General features: G+C 40.5%; 2 protein-coding genes across 6 annotated transcripts in view; one reads left to right on the forward strand and one right to left on the reverse strand.

The window, feature by feature from the left end:
• Positions 1–8,556: 8,556 nt before the first annotated feature.
• Positions 8,557–16,392, reverse strand: LOC122885242 (chromobox protein homolog 7-like). Of its 4 annotated transcripts, none has more exons than XM_044216061.1 (3): positions 16,255–16,392; positions 16,072–16,092; positions 8,557–9,924 (listed from the first exon to the last, which is right to left on the reverse strand). In XM_044216061.1, exon 3 carries the CDS (start codon positions 9,663–9,665, stop codon positions 8,901–8,903), a length of 765 nt encoding a protein of 254 aa, XP_044071996.1. In that variant the 5' UTR covers positions 9,666–9,924; positions 16,072–16,092; positions 16,255–16,392; the 3' UTR covers positions 8,557–8,900. The 4 variants fall into 4 exon arrangements, with proteins under 4 accessions (XP_044071996.1, XP_044071998.1, XP_044072000.1 ...); XM_044216063.1 differs by having other exon boundaries at positions 8,557–9,253; positions 16,255–16,351; XM_044216065.1 differs by lacking the exon at positions 16,072–16,092 and having other exon boundaries at positions 8,557–9,253; positions 16,255–16,350.
• The window catches only part of hdac4 (histone deacetylase 4), a 132,059-nt gene continuing 131,596 nt past the window's right edge, over positions 16,383–16,845 (forward strand). For both annotated transcript variants that reach the window (XM_044216058.1, XM_044216059.1), the window contains exon 1: positions 16,383–16,517. The gene's annotated coding sequence lies outside the window, so the exon portion shown is untranslated. The remainder of the gene's footprint in view (positions 16,518–16,845) is intronic.

The following is a 16,845-nucleotide window of genomic DNA, read 5'->3' on the forward strand; positions in this document are numbered from 1 at the left end:
TGTATTGCTTGTTTCAAGTTCTGCGTATGTATTCAGAACCTGTGTGACCAAAATTGCTGTAGCAAAACAAGGGATTATTCGACTCTAAAAACATATATACCTAATCCACTGAAATAACACATCCAATCTTCTTATGTTGAACTCTATAGCCAAATCTAATGAAAAATACAAGATAAAGAGCTGAGTGAAAGGTGAGAAGCAAACTGTTTCGGCTTTTTCTGTAAATCTAGGAGGGATTATTTTGCTAAATGGATGTGCTTTGAATTGAGCATCTGTGAGGCCGGCAAAGCAGAGAGGATATAATAGCCCAGTCAGTGATGTCTCATTATCACAGGGGGTCAGCTTTAGTGGTCTGGGAGAGGGATAGGATATGACTTGGGATTGCAAAGCTTTTACTAAAGACTAAACTGAGAGATGACGATTAAACGTATATATTCAGGAGAAAGATTTGCCATTTACAAAAGTTATTTTATCTGGCTCAAATGGTATGTCAAAAGAAAAACAGACAAAGGAGGTATACATATTAAGTTATGTCATGAACTACAGAACAAAGTAGAAAGAAAGAAGGAAAAGAAAAGACAGAAAGACTGAAAATATTTACGTGTCCATGGTCATGCGAACAGAGTCTCGTGAGCTGCATTGCAAATTTGAAATGAAGAGGAAGAGAAAGACAAAGAATAAAAGACAGAGAGAGAAATGCACAGGGGGACATGCAATGGGGAGATGGTACATACGCAGGCAGGCATGATAACAGTCATCTGAGTGATCCTCAGTGTCAGGAGATCCACGAGGGATCACTGAAGCCATACACATCTGAACTACTGCCACCGTGTCTGACTTGGTTTAACAGGATTGGCTGGTGTGTTGTGGCTTGGATATCATTAATCCCCCTTATCCACTTACTGCACCTTAAACTGTGGAGGAGGGATATATAGCAAGCATTTGCCATCTCCTGTTGGTTATCCCTTCTTTAAACCTGCGACACAGGAAAAGCTTCACATTACATCCAAAACCACTTATGTGTGTTCTTATAGAGTTTTGAATTAGGCTACATTCCATAGTCATTTGTACACGGGGTAAAGGATTGCTTTGATTGATTAGTTGCATGCCAGGTGTCAGTCAGGTGTTGGTTGATATTTCTATTGTATTGCGTTGTATTATATTATGTTCTATTTCATTCCTGAAATCTCTGAATCCACCTGTTCCTTATTATTGTTTCAAAGACGTATATTTTCATCATCTTTTTGTTGTTTTTCTGTTCTCAGATCAGGTCCCTGAAAACCAACTATCTACTTGGATTTACAGTACTGTGAGTCTCAGTGTCATATTGCTTACAGGTTTAAATACTTCTTAGCCTGCATGTTAAATAACAATCTGGACCAGACACTAACTGCATTGTAACAATATCTTATGTCACAATATGGAAATACAAGCGATTTTTAAAATGAATTTGGTGACAAAGGAAGCCAAAATCATTTTAAATTGTCAAATAATGCTCAAAAACACAGACGTAGCCACAACCTTACTTCTATATACTGTATATTCTATATTCTGTATAGTGTTGGATGATGTATCATGTTTTTAGGTCCTTGATACATGAATTCATTGACAAGTTCACTTTAATATGCCTACCATGTTTGATCTGACAGCTGAGATGACAGAAGAACAAATTACAGCCTGCAAGCCTGTTTCCCATTCCCTCAGTATTAATTGACCTATAGCAATCAGTATGCATTCATGCAGATCTTGCATACTGTGGCCCTCATCTACAGTCACCATCTTGGATAGAAATCACTTGAGTCTGAAAGAAAGTTGTCTCTGTGCTGAACCAGTGGGTCAAATCAATGAGCTGAGCATTGACAACAGAAAGGATTAAAACCCTGGGCCTTAATTAAGTTAGCTGGATGCACAAACACACGCCCTGTTAGCCTCTTCCCTTCTTCTGTGGGTGGCTGAAATCTTGAAATTAAATAAGATAATGGAAAAGAGGATCATTATTAGATTATTCCAAAAGGGTTACAAGTGAAATCCTGTTTTCTCACAGCAGTTTATCGCAGTACCAGCAATTTCCCCTGTTTATCATGTGTGCCACATTTGCATGCCCTGGCATCTACCCTCCACTCCTCTGTCCCACTTTGAATTGCATTAACCTACAGCGTGCAAATGTGCCAACGTTAGCTTATCTCTTAAAAGATAATGCTGTGCTCTCTGGAGAATGCTCAGCTATCATGGGTTTGGAAGAATTGATCTTCCCGTCATACTGCACAGGAAATCCATCCACTGCTGTCAAAGCAATATTACAATGAAGGCATTCATTGTTTATTTCTTGCAGATCTTGGATGACTCTGGAGCTCAAATAGAATTATTAGTCATGTTTGGAAGAAAAGCAGCTAGATTTGATGAAGCAGGTGTTTTGAAAGGCCTGTATTGGCATTTCGGGAGGGTTGTTGACAGTGTTTGGGTGTACAAGCTGCTGTTGGAATTAGTTGTGGCTTATTAGTATTTTGGTGCAATTAAGACAAAATGTATATTGTTTTCACTAACAAAAACTAGAATAAAGCCATTGGCTTTTGTATCGGTTTATGATATTCTGGTCTGTCTGCCGAAGATTTCAGATCAATCTCTGTGGATTAATGTTTCTACTCTGTGTTTCTCAGTAAGTATGGTTATACCTCTAAAGTGTTTAGGTCCACAGGTAGAATACAGCAGAAACACTGACAGGGTATGAGGTTCAAAACTGTGGCACTGTGAGCTAATAAATCACCAAAGTATCATCTTTGTGAATGTTGAAGTAGCCTTCCACTCAGAAATATGTTTTTCTAATGTTTAAGTCCCCTAAAATGTCAGATCTTGACTTTACTGACATGTATCTGTTACATATTAACAATGCGAACACACTGTAACATCATAGCAGATATTATTGTATGTTTGTATTGTATGTATGCTGTTCCACTGCTAGTTGGAAGCTAACAAGCTAACAAACATAAACAAATTATACTAACTACACTTACCATTCTGATACGTCTGCTAGTCGCTGATTTTGGTGCACAATAGACTCCTCATCTGGGTCTGACTGAGGCTCAAACATGTATGGCTGAATCTCTCCGATGTTTCCTCGAACTCTAGCCATCTTGTGCACCACTCTCTCACCATGGATGTATGTCTCTCACCCACATCCATGCTCTTACCTGCACCGGTCAACCCAACTTGCAGCAGTGGTGGGCGGGGCATTCATAGATCCAGAATTTCTTAATGAGGGAGAAAGAGTAGATGTACTTCCAGTCCCTTTTCAGAGTTTTTTTTTTTTTTTTTATTTTTTTTATGTGGGATAACCATGTTAAACAAAATATTAATCATAGCAGAGTATTTTTACATACTTTAAAACATGTCTGTAGGGAAACTCTAAATTAATGTTCTATTTTTCCTAGGCTTCCTTAATTCCTCACAAAATACGTCATATGACACTTTGTTGTGATCCATTTATCCTTATATGTCATGACAGTACAGTAATAGATACATTCAGTGAGGAAGGCTTTGTCTAGGACTTATCATTTATCAGATTTTAGTCATTTATCATGAGTGGAGGTCATGTTGCCATTATCTGACGTGCATTCCAGTTGTCCTCACTGACCTATCCGTGACACTTTGATTCCCCCACTCCATCTTAAGTGGAGTTTCATTACTCTGAAAACTCAAGCAATCATTTTTTATATCTACCCTTCAAAAACCAAAGGAGTGTGTGGACAATACGGTACAATCATGGAGGACATTCTACCCAGAATGCACTGTGGTCTGTGATCACTGTGAGCCTCATTTTGTTAGCTTCCTCTCAAATCCTGCACACCTCACTCTGCAAATGGCCACACATCACACATTACAAGTGTGTATGTTCAAGTTTAGCCCCAGAAATCTTAACTTTAACATTGTACAGTCTAGTCATAAATAGACTAAAAGTGCATCAGTTTCTTGTCTTTAGCCTGTACCATTACCACCAAACCTGAAGGCAAAGCCAATCAATATAAATGACAAGGTAAATTATTAAATTTAACCCACCTCACACTATTTTTAGGGACATTTTCCCTCACTATTAACCATCCAGCCACGGAGTGGTCGGCAGGTGACTGACAATCATGCTCCAGAGTTTCAACTGAGACACAAAATTTACTTTGAAAGTATTGCAAATGAAAACAAAAAAGTGCAATTGTGGAGACTGTGACTCATTTAGGTTTATGTTGACATCACTTTGCTGAATTAAAACAAAATGTCAAATCATAAAAGCATAGCTGCAGGGTCTCTACCAACGACAACATTCAAGTTTGTTACAGTATTTAGGTTTCTCTTTTGTTTTCATTTCCAGTGAGCTAAACTTTCCAATAAAAGCCTCTATTTTCTGTCACTCGTTTTTTCTGAAGCCCAGATGGGTGTCACGAATCCTTACAAAGCTGACGAGTGTCAACACAGGTGAGGAAAAAGTCTCTCTTGCCACATTTCCTTGTCATTCAAACTTAAGTCAAAATAAAAGTCACTTTTCTATGTCAAATGTTGCCATTCTGACACTTTCTAAAATGCTTGGTAAAAGCTTCCTCAAAGGTGTTGAGGGACGGGTGGTTTCCTTTGAGTCTACAGCCACGCTTGCTGCTCTGTGCTAATACTAGCATGTTGATGTTTAGCAGGTATAATGTTTACCATGTTCACCCTCTTTGTTTAGCATGTTAACATGCTAACATTTGTTTATACAACTGAGGAGTACAGCTGAAATACAGCTAAGGCTGATGGTAATGCCATTAGTTCTGCAGGTATTTGGTCATAAACCAAGATATTGGATTTATTGAAATTTTGACTAGATGATGGCACTAAATGAGGAGTCAGGGGATCAGACTTATTACAATTCATCATCTGGGGACCACTGATATCTGTACCAAATTTCATAGCAATACATCCAATTTCTATAAAAACCAAAAATGTTAACCTCATGGTGCTGATAGAGGAAAAGTCAGGGGTTCACCATGGGGGTAGCGTATTATATCAACTGTACCAGTAAATTTAAAGAACAGGATCACTTCTAAACTCTTCAGCATATGTGTTGCCAAATGCAAATGAACCTTATTCTATCCTATCCTAAACAGAACCAGTAGAAAAAGTGGTCAACACCTGCATCTAGAGGTATTGGTTATCTTTGGACTGATTTGTACTTTGTACTGTTTTTAACTGTGTATGGTGAGTAAAACGTGTTATTAAGTTACTGTGTTCCATTTTTATTAGTCATATTCTGCACTTTATGCTTTAAACAAGGGTAAACACACAGTATCTCTTTCAGGCCGCTCCTCTTTCTGGAACAAGTCAAAGCCTGATATCCCCTACTTCTTCTTTCTGATCTCAGACACAGCAAACTCCACTCTATATGTTTCCTTGTTACCTCCCCTTCACAGATCTGCTAGTGTGACAATGGGTGTAACCAAAAAAAAAACAACAACTGACAGGACCTATTACATGAAGTTCAGTAAGTGAACGAAAGGACAGGGACAGAGTTTTATGTTGATTTGTGCAGGCTGTTTCTACTGTTCACAGAAAGTGAAACTCAGACAGTCATTGCCATTGAGAGTTGAAATGGCACAGAAAGGAGTTCAGCTGGACCAAGAAACATTCTCTTGCTTGATCTGTCTAGATCTACTGAAGAATCTGGTGGCTATTCCCTGTGGTCACAGCTACTGCATGAGGATCAGAAGAAAATCCACAGCAATGTAGGCAGACCATCACAAGGTCTGCCCTGGAGAAAAACACCATGTTAGCAGTTTTAGTGGAGAAACACCTCCAACCTATGATGCAGCTCCATTAAAGCATCACAAGCTGGTGAACCCCTCCAAGAAGCTTCAGGAGAACATCTGCTCTTGTCATAATGAGGTGATGAAAATGTTCTGCTGTACTGATCAGCAGTGTATCTGTTATCTCTGCTCTGTGGATGAACATAAAGGCCACAACACAGTCTCAGTTGCAGCAGAAAGGACTGAAAGGCAGAGGGAGCTTGAGGTGAGTCAGCCAAAAATCCAACAGAGAATCCAGGACAGAAAGAAAGATGTGAAGGTGCTTCAACAGGAGGTGGAGGCTATCAGTTGCTCTGCTGATAAAGCTGTGGAGGACAGTGAGAAGATCTTCACTGAGTTGATCCATCTCATTTAGAAAATAAGCTCTGGTGTGTAGCAGAAGATCAGATTCCAGCAGAAAACTGAAGTGAGTTGAGTCAAAGAGCTTAAGCTGAAGCTGAAGCAGGAGATCACTGAGCTGAGAACAAAGGACACTGAGCTGGAGCAGCTTTCACACAAAGAGGATCACAACGAGTTTCTGCACAATTATCCCTCACTGTCACATGAGGTTGTGACAGCTGCTGTATCAGAAACCAGAGAAACTACAGGACACTGAGTGAGAGATAGACAAACATCTCACTGACAGTGACTGAAGTGAATGTTTTACTGGCATATTCACGAGAAGTGCCCTAGACCAGAGCTGGTGTCGTAAAATATTAACAAGAAATCACACTGGATCCAAACACTGCACACACACAGGTGTTATTATCTAAGGCGAACAGAAATGCAACATTAATGAGTCAACAACTGTCATATTCTAGTCATCAGACAGATTCACTGATTGGTGGCAGGTCCTGAGTGGACAGTGTTACTGGCAGGTGGAGTGAAGAGGAGGAGAAGTTACATACAAGAATATTAGCAGACCAGAGAGCTTGAATAAATGTGGATTTGAATTCAGTGACTAGTCTTATTAAGTTGTTCAAACAGTCTGTATGGATCCAAACATAACAAAATGAAAACTCCTGTCTCAGGTCCTCAGTCCTCCAGAGTAGGACTGTACCTGTATCACAGAGCAGGTATTTAGGTCTTCTACAGTGTCTCTGCAGTGGCGATTCTTGAGTCTGTTGGGGCCCTAGGCAAAAAAAAAAAGGGGGGCCCACCAACCAGCATTTATCACCATTATGTTATAAATAAATTGTTCGAAATCTAAACTTATTTTAATTTAAAATGTTCACATTAGTAGTTTTTCTAAACACTATTAATAGAAAGAACATTAAAAATCTTGTAATTTTCAAAATATAAAAGAACAATAAAAACCAAAATAAATAATTACATAACTTCAGGAACTTATATGCAAAAAGAAAAAGGAAAAAAAAGGGTACATATTGTCATAAAGAATTTAGGGCATGTGTTATCAATTAAAGTCAAATTTACTGAACTCACTGTTATCAGTATCAGAATGGGCAGATTTTAGCCCTTGAAAGTCATATTTATTGAATAATTATAGCCTACATAGAAAATGTATGTAAAGGCACTGTCATTTGAAAATCATATGACCCTAAATTTAAGACATTGAACTACTGAAACAGTTCAAACATTCTTACAGCTACATACATAGGCTACACACAGGGAGGAAAAGCAACAATTATGACAAGACATAAGTTTCCTTCAGTGATGAACATAATTAGACTCAGTTCCAAACATTTGTGTGTGTAATTATTTTAAGATGTTTTCTGTTGCTTCACAATAGTTACCTATGGAATTCTTGGACTAAACATATTCCACTTCTCTGGCTGACAAACATTGTCATCAAGTTGTAATTAGTCTCTCTTATAATCTATATTTAATGATTTATTTGTGTGTAATTATATGTATGTGGAAATGTGTGTATTCTATCCTTTGTTCTTTTTATGTCTGCCTTGTAAAGGACTTTGTAATTGCTTTGTAAGTGCTAAATAACCTTTATTATTATTATCAACCGCACAAAATATATTTGTTAACAAATTAAACCTTCATTGCACAACATGAGACTAATATCCTACTATCTAGCATTAAATATTACAATTACACAGAAAATTAGGATTTTCTACAAAAAGTGGTGTTTGTGGTCAAAACTAAGAGCCAGTAAGCTCTTTCATCTGGCGACAGCCAGGTGTTTCCCATCATGCCCTGGGTCTTGCAGTTGGTGGAGAGCACCTGCAGTGCCTGGCTCTAAAAACTGCAGCCGCCTCGATCTCGTGAGGTTATCGTTGCCCACATGTGCATGACGTCAGAGCAAGTCGGGATCAAGTCGGACACAAATCTAACCAGCATGCATTGTGCGGCGATCGCCGGTGATCAATTTTGCACAGGCCTAGCTCATCTCAAACGAGCCTAATAGAAGGTGTGCTTGGAGACCTTCCATTTGTTGTTTGGCATTGCACTTGCACAATTAAAATAGGGCCCTGGGAAATCAAAAAAGAACATTAGCTAAGGAACTTTTAAGTTTAAGGGACACTGACTTAAATAAAACAAATACATAAAAAACATTTAAAAATACATAAATATTACATTTACAGTAAATATTCATATACTTATACCATTTAAAGTAAATTAATAAATATACTCAGAGTCTATACAGACTAAGCTACTGTGGAGCAATCACATGGACTGTACATGTTGGGTAGAATGAAGGGTTAGAGCAAGCAAAGAAATACAATACTTTTTCTGATCTTCTCATCCATGTTACAGACAGAGTAGGCCGGAGACACTAAGATGGAGACACAGGTGGATTTATTACAAACAATGTAAACAGACAGTGAGTAGATGAATGGATAATGGTACTTATACCGTCCTTTAGCTAGCCAAGGTGGAGATCCGAGGTAGAAGATACACACACTGGAGACAGGAGAAACACAGGGCAGGAATTGGGAGCTCAGAAGAAGGGAAAACACTCTTTGTCGTTAGGCAGGAGTCCGAGACGCCGGGGTGCAGGATACAGAGTACTGTCCTTGTTACGAACAAGAACGGACACTGACTGAGGTGATTGAGGTGTTTTTATACTGGGGTGATGTGGTGCAGATGAATCTCAGGTGTGTGATTAGTGACAGGTGTTTCTGATTAGTATTCTGGTGAGGGGGTGCGTTGTGTTTGTGGGGTTGTGGAGCCTGGCGTGTCCGTGACAGTACACCCCCACGCTCCTGAGGGCTGGGGACCCCGACGTTGTGGTGGCCGTCCTCTTCCTCGGGGGGCAGGTCGGTCTGGATGGGTTGCGTGGAATGCGTATTGAAGCGATGGGTCGAGGATGTCGTGTCTGGGAACCCATGATCTCTCCTCTGGACCGTACCCCTCCCAGTCTACCAGGTACTCCAGAATGCCACCATGGCGCCGGGAATCCAAGATCTTGTTGACCTGGTAGGCGGCTCCATCCTCCAGGATCAGCGGCAAGGGGGGTTCTGTCGCAACGCCAGGCTCTGTGGAGATAGAAACAGAAGGGTGGTGAGGTTTGAGAAGGGATACGTGAAAGGTAGGCTGGATCATGTATTGTGCAGGTAACTGAAGCTTGTACGTGACCGGGTTAATCTGCTCGAGGATGGTGAAGGGACCGATGAATCTGGGACTGAGCTTTCTGCGGGGCAGGCGCATCTTGATGTCCTGGGTGGACAGCCAGACCTTTTGACCAGGTTGATATTCTGGAGCAGTGGATTGTCTTTGCACTGAGGACTGATGAAACATACATTTTTCTGCCTTAAGGAAGAGTTGATAGTCTCTCGGGTGTTCCAGGACCTCTGCAACATGCTGGCGATGTTCGGCCATGCTCCGGGAGTATATCAGGATGTTGTCAATGTAGACGATCACGGACTTATAAAGGAACTCCTGGAGCATCTCACGTATGAAGTCCTAGAATACGGAGGGGGCATTTGCCAAGCCGTAAGGTGTCACCAAATATTCGTAGTGGCCGGTGGGTGTCACAGAGGCAGTTTTCCACTCATCCCCCTCGCGTGAGTGTGGTCTTGAGGCGGAGCTGGCGGCAGAGGGTGCCGGAGATGAAGTTACCAGCTAACCCGGAGTCGATGAGGGCTTGTACTGGGAGGGACAGGTTGCGGGTGACCAAGGTTATCTCAGTTGCTAGTGGTTTACGATTCTGAATGACAGGAAGAATGGCACTCACCATGGGTCGGAGCGGTCTTACTGGGCAGGAGGATATGTTGTGACCAGCAGTTCCACAGTACAAGCACAAACCCCACCAATCCACCTCTCACAGTGCCATTATATACTTTATGGGAACACATCTACAGTTCACTATCAGTAAAAATAAAAGCAACAATCTGCTCTAAGATGGCAGGAAGAACACTGGAAGATTAAAACTTGGGTATTGCCTAATTTTCACATAAAACAGCATAACAGTGACAGTCCACATGCAAGAAAGTTTATAGAAAGAAGTTTTAAAAAGAAAGTGGAGCTTATCAGAGCTGCAGTAAAGCAGGATAAACTGTGCTGGAGGATGAGGGGTCACTTGAGGACAAAGGAATGTTTGTATCTAATCTGCAACCAGTTTGTCTCTGAGGTGAGCAGGTGTATTGTACAAATGTGTACCACTGAACACCTGATCTATAGATTTGCACAATTGGTGCATGGTGAAATTAACGAATTTGCACTACTGCTACACACACTGCACACCCATAATTTTACTGTACAGTAACTTGTTCTCTGTGCATTTTACAATATTACAATATTTTTTTAAATACATTGGTAGCATTAGTGTGCTACAGTAGTATTGGGTGAGGGACAAGAAAATGGTCCAAATAAAATCCTCTGTAGTTGCTCCAAGTGCTGGTGGTATATCATATTGCATGGTATGGCATCATGTGTGAACCATTTCTGCTTCCATTACAGCAGATACACAGGGATGCATCCCAATTTACACTGCCATGGACGAGTTTCAGAGAATACTTATTATGCTGTCAGTGGTATCCTTTTAGAGTAGAGTGTGGCCGGGTTGAGTTGTCCCATCTATGTTCAAATCAGCTTTCTTTACTTGCTAATGTGGACAGGCCAGTTTGAGTGGATACTTATTATGCTGTCAGTGTTTTCTTTAGAGAACAGCCCTACTGGGTTGAGTTGTTCCATTTCTTTTCAGATGAGCCCCCACTCTTAAAGCTAGAGTGCCAGTGTTTACATAATCCCGGTCTTACTGTTGCTTCACTTATGGCAGCATCAGGTGTCCTTTGAAGTCTGGCAAATAATATAGTCCACTGTTGTGCAGTACTTACGTCAGTGTTTTCGATAACTGACTATGAGCACATACTGGACAATGCTGGATGTCAGTCATTTAGGGACACAGTTATCACAACAGCAATTAATCACATTTCTTTATCACTCTGTGTATATTAGCAAGTGTCTTCCTATCTACTCTCTTTTGCTTTCACTCTCCATGAGTGCTCTCTAGGCTATACATTATTTACATGACAGGATTTACAGGATGACTTCACAGGTTCTGCTTTGATCGTGAAAAACAAAGTCCATATTTATTATCTCCTGTCCAGTCCCCATAATCAGTTCCAGACAGTTTGGATAATACGCAGATGAGATAGTGTTTCAAAGGGATGAAGAAAAGAGATTCACAACTCAGTTTTCTGTTTCATCCACCTAATTGAAACTGTTTTCCCAGAGAGCATGGTTTTTGTTTTCACTGATATTGTGTCGTTTTTGTTTTCAACGCCTGTCAGTGATGTCTTTACTACTTGTTTAAGCTGCAAGATATGTGTTACTACCCCGATGTTGACAACTGTTTATTAAAAGTTGGGGAAGATGTGACTTGATAATTAAAGGCTTTCTTCAGGGACAGTTACTGTCTGTATAAAATAATTTAGTGTGAAAATCCACTCTTTTAAAATTATACCTACTTTTACAAAATGAATGAAGAAGCAAAACATGGTATTTATTTTAAAAAATGTATGTATGTATGTATGTAAAATATATGGTGGGTAAATATCATTTATTTGATATTAGATGAAATCTTTTAGTCTCGTTTTGATATATTGTGACCAACTCTATATTGGTGCCAAGACTCACTTGTGATTATGTTCACAATGGCTGAAGATTTAGAGTTCACAGAGCATTTCTGTGCTGCCCTCAGCTTGTTCACAGCCACTCAAACTGTTACAAAGATGCATGATGGAAATGCAGAATTATATTATAAGATTTTTTAGCTATCTTAATTTTTAATGATATGGGGTTTTAGAGGAAGGCTCTTTTCCAGGAGGCAGATTATAATTTCTTTTAACCAACAGTGATGAGAAACCACCATTTGCAAACATGTTGTGCTTCACATAAAGAATACATGTCTCACTTTTCTCAACTGGAAAATCTACTGTTGGTATATATATCTCCACCTAAGTATTAAACCAACTGCTGAATGCGACAAGTTGACACATGTTCTCTGCAGTTGTGGAAAATGATCCTTGAAAAGGTTGCCTGGAAATCACCAAGTGAAACAGAAGGTGAGGCAGACTGAGGCTACACAAGGAAGCAAATAACAATATTCACTCACAAGGAGTGCATTGAACTTTGCAGATTTGTGATAAAAAAGATAGTTTGTATTGTATGTTACGTTAGGGGGTGTCAGGCTGAGTCTGTCAGAAAACAAGGACCTTGTGGTATGTGGCATGCATATGAAGTTTTACAATGACCTTCGATTTTATGGAATTTGTTTTACCTTATATTTACCCTAAATATTAAAGGTGCTGAAAACACATTTTCTTAATCAGGTTTTGAAGTAATGGGGGTTACAGTGCATGATCACACACTTTTTTTTGCCAAAGTTGCAGATTCAACATGAGAGATTTCTATATTTTTGCATTCAGTCCCTGCTGTTTTTACTGGTTTGAAGTGGGTGGAGCTCAGTTGGAAAAAGTTAATGTCATGTACGCCTCAACCACACCTCTTATCACCTGTAAAGCCTACTTATGCCTGGTCAACCCATCCTGTCCTGTTTCTCAGTTTACGCAACCCACCCTCTCCCTCATCCTTTTACCTCCCTACCTCATCCCTCCCTCTGCCTATCCCTATTCACATTATTCAATCCTGTGCATACCTCTCCCATCTCTCATTTTCCATGTACTGTCTGCCCGTAATTGGCTTGGGTGATTAAATGGCCTTCAATATATCCAGACCGACTTAAACGGACAACTTCCTCCCCCACCAGGGGCGTATCCTATTTTTTTTTGACTGACTTGAAAATGCAAACGTGCAACTTTGAACAACTCAAGGACTCAATGATAGGTGATCAAGTCGTTTCTGGAATATTCGACAAAATGCTTAGGGACACTTTCGATGGTGCAGTAAAACTTTGTCACTTTGTCACGCGAGTGAAATTTCAGCCATACATGCAAAAACATTCGGAGGGAGTTACACCAGAGTAATGGCTGCAAGCACATTTGGGCTGGAAAACAATGTCGGTGGACATTGTAAATAAAAAGGACATAAGAGGGCGTGTGGAGCCGAAGAATATGACGCCTTATGACTGCAGACGGTGCGGTATTAGACATGTGCCCAGCGTATGGAAAGAACTGTGCAAAATGTAAAGGCAGAAATCATTTTGCAAAGATGTGCTTTTGGGAGGAAAAAACTGTAAGTAGGAAGAGAGTCCATGCTATTGAGACAGAAGAGGCATTGTTTATTGGAATGGTGAAAAGTGAGTCAAAACAGGTCAGAGATGAAGCAAATGAAGTGCATTCTGTAAGTACACAGAGTGAAGCTTAGATAGCTCCTGTGCTGGTAAATGACACCATAGTTCCTTTTAAGCTGGACACAGGGGCTAAGGCAAACCTAATAAGCTGGAATGATGCACAGAATCTCAAAGTAAGACCCAAAATACAAAATAAGACTGTGGCTTTGAAGGCATATAATGGGCAAAGCATTCAGCTGAAGGGAACATGTAGGCTAACGGTTAGGGAATTGTGGTGCCCACATCTATGCGGCGAGAAATGCTCACCAGCATACACAAAGGGGACCTGGGTGCAGAAAAGTAAAAAAGAACAGCATGTGAGGCTCTCTACTGGCCAAACATGAACTCTAATATTGACCAGCTGATCAGTGAGTGTGCAACATGTCAGGAGTATCACTATAAACAAACAAAGGAACCCCTCATTACCACAGAGCTCCCATCACAGCCTTGGGAAAAGGTTGGAACTGATGTATTTCACTATGAGGGCAAAGACTATTTTCTGGTTATAGATTACTATTCCATTTATCCGGAAACATATCTCTTGTCCAGTACCACATCAAGAGCTGTGATGACGCAGCTGAAGTCAATCTTTTCCAGGCAGGGCATCCCTCTAACTCAGGTTTCTGATAATGGCCCTCCTTATGTCAGTCATGAGTTCCAGGCGTTTGCTCCAGGATGAGCATGAATTCAATCACGTAACCTCCAGTCCTCTTTATCCTCAGGCCAACAGAAACGCAGAGAAGGGGATGCAGATTGTGAAAAGACTATTAAAGAAAGCAGCACATAGCAACACAGACCCGTACCTGGCCCTGATGTCATACAGGGCAGCCCCGCTGGAAAGTGGCAAGTCTCCAGCCGAGCTATTGATGGGTCGCAAGATCCGTACTCGATTGCCCTGTCATGGCACACGCATGCCTGAACACAGAGATGAGGTGTGGGCAGACAAAGACTACAGCAGAAATAAAATATGTGTCATGATCGCACAGCCACTGCCCTTGTGCCTCTACAGGAGAAGCATGTAGTTCGCATAAAAAGTTTCATAGGCTAAAAGAGCCATCGTTCTGCAACAGGTCACTCCCCGGTCATACAGTGTCATGACAGAGAATGGCAATGTCTTTCTCAGAAACAGGAAGTCATTGCAATCACAGGTGGACAGAGAGGATGACCTGATAATGGAGAGCAGATTGAGTGATGATGAAACAAGAGAAATAGCAGAATGTCAAAGGACATAATAGTGATAATGTGACAGAGGTTCTATGTGGTGCAGACATGACCGAAAGGGACACATCTAAGGTGGTTCAGCAGCCCGTTCTACTGTGCAGGTCAGAGCGGACCAGAGACCCTGCGGTTAAACTGGACCTGTAGCCGCTGATTGAAAAGACTGTAAACAGTTCATTAACTCTTGGGTGTGGATAGTGCTCATAATTTACCTGCCAATGTTCTGAAAGGTGTAGTTTACACTACTTGTTTTTTATATGCTTATGAGTGCTATTGTTATCTTTTTCTGACAAGCTGTCTGTTATATGTTGTCTTCATTGAGGAGGGAAGATGTACTGATAGCAGAAGCTGTCGTAAAGACAGGTTGGATTGATTGATGGTTGATGGCTGTCGTAAAGTTGTTATACTTGACCAGACTGCCGATTGTGAGACTATTATTTACCTATTAATATAACATTACACCTGCATAAGTCAGTACCCCACTTGGGCCACCCCAATCAAAAAAGTCTGGACACACCACTGTCCCCCACCCTCAAACCCCATTCCATACATCCATCCTCAACATCCAATACTTCCTCATTTCATTAAACCTTTAAAATCACTTTGTTGTGGTGTGGTCCTTGCTAGTGAATATTGGATTGTATTTAGAACAGTCAGCAATGGAGGCTTTGCAGCCATGTTGCCAGCGGTTCTTTTCACTAAGTGGGGGATATTGTCGCTATCAGAATATTCCCGATATTGCCGACTTGGAATTTCAACTTGGAGGCTGACGTGAGTTTCTTCTGACTTGGCTGCTTGTAATAACGGTCTGATTGGTATGACATGAACACTGCATTTTGTTGCTGGAGAGATACCACTGTCAATCAAATCTGTTCAACCCGCAGCCAGAATAACAGATTAGCTGAGTTTTTGACTGTCAAAGATTTAATCAATAATAGCTAAGGATGTGTTTTTTTTTAAACTTTAACTTTGATTGTTGCTTATTTAGTCATGAATATTCAGTGTTATAGAAAAAAATACCAAATATTTGAAACCAAGATTTCAGGGTCTTTTTTTTTTGGAAATATCCTTTTACAATGTGTTGTAATCTGGCATAATCTTACACACAATACGTTGGAATTGTATTATTCTATTACAATAGAAGATGAATAAAATGTATTAGTAGTATCACAGACAGTATGCATTATGTCTCCATAGAATTTAGGATATTGTAATAACAAAGTAGTAGACAAAATAGGTAGGATAAATTCAATATAAAGTCGTTACTGAGCATCAGCAGCATACTGGAATACCACATTAATATTATAGTGATAACATGGATAATAAAAAAATACAGTAACTCACCGTTGAGTAGGCTACCACAGTCTGGGAAACAAGAAAAAACGTATAACAAATACTGTGTGATGATGGTGGGAGAGCAACATCACATAAACCACAAACATGACAAATCCATTGAAACATTTCTAAGGCTCAGTGTGTCGTAAAGCTGATTTGGAGTTAGAGGACACAAATAGTAGTGATACACACCTGTGTGGCGTATTGTCTGCTTAAACAACATGGAAAGCAGACTGACAGACTTCATTCATATATCCACTGTCAGTCATCTTGTCCTGCAGACCCCGCCTCCTACGGAAATACAGGAGGTCGTCCGACACGTGATTAATTCAGTATGGCGGAGCTGTTGCCCGAATGATTTTTACAGTACCGACGGGTCCTAAAACCCTGCTCTGTGGATGCTCTTGGAGACTGGCAGAAAACCAGCCATTTGCACCCAAGGGTGCTCAATTCAGGTAGTGTTTCTTTTCTGCCTTTGTAAAACACACATACACAGTCCTCTCTTTGGCTTGAACGTGCAGAGAGAGCCATGACTCAAAAAATATGTTTATCTTGTAGTGGGTCTCTGCGCTTTTCCTCCTCGAAGTCAAACTGAGTTGCTGTTATTCTGCTGTATTTGACTTTTTCTGCGAGTTTGTATCGTATTTTATAGTCAGCAGACGGGCAGTGTAAATGTTGCGCAATACAGGCATCGTTGTTCAGTATATCCTATTTTGAGTGGGTTTAAAAACTGTCGATACGTGTTGTGCAACATTGTTACTCCGCCACTTTAGCCGCTCGATT

The sequence above is a fragment of the Siniperca chuatsi genome, linkage group LG12 (genome assembly GCF_020085105.1).
Source record: "Siniperca chuatsi isolate FFG_IHB_CAS linkage group LG12, ASM2008510v1, whole genome shotgun sequence".
NCBI lineage: Eukaryota > Metazoa > Chordata > Actinopteri > Centrarchiformes > Sinipercidae > Siniperca > Siniperca chuatsi.

Excerpts from the sequence above, each read along its gene's own strand:
- LOC122885242 (XM_044216061.1), bottom strand. The coding sequence starts at position 9,665 with ATGCTCCAGGAGTTCCTTTATAAGTCCGTGATCGTCTACATTGACAAC.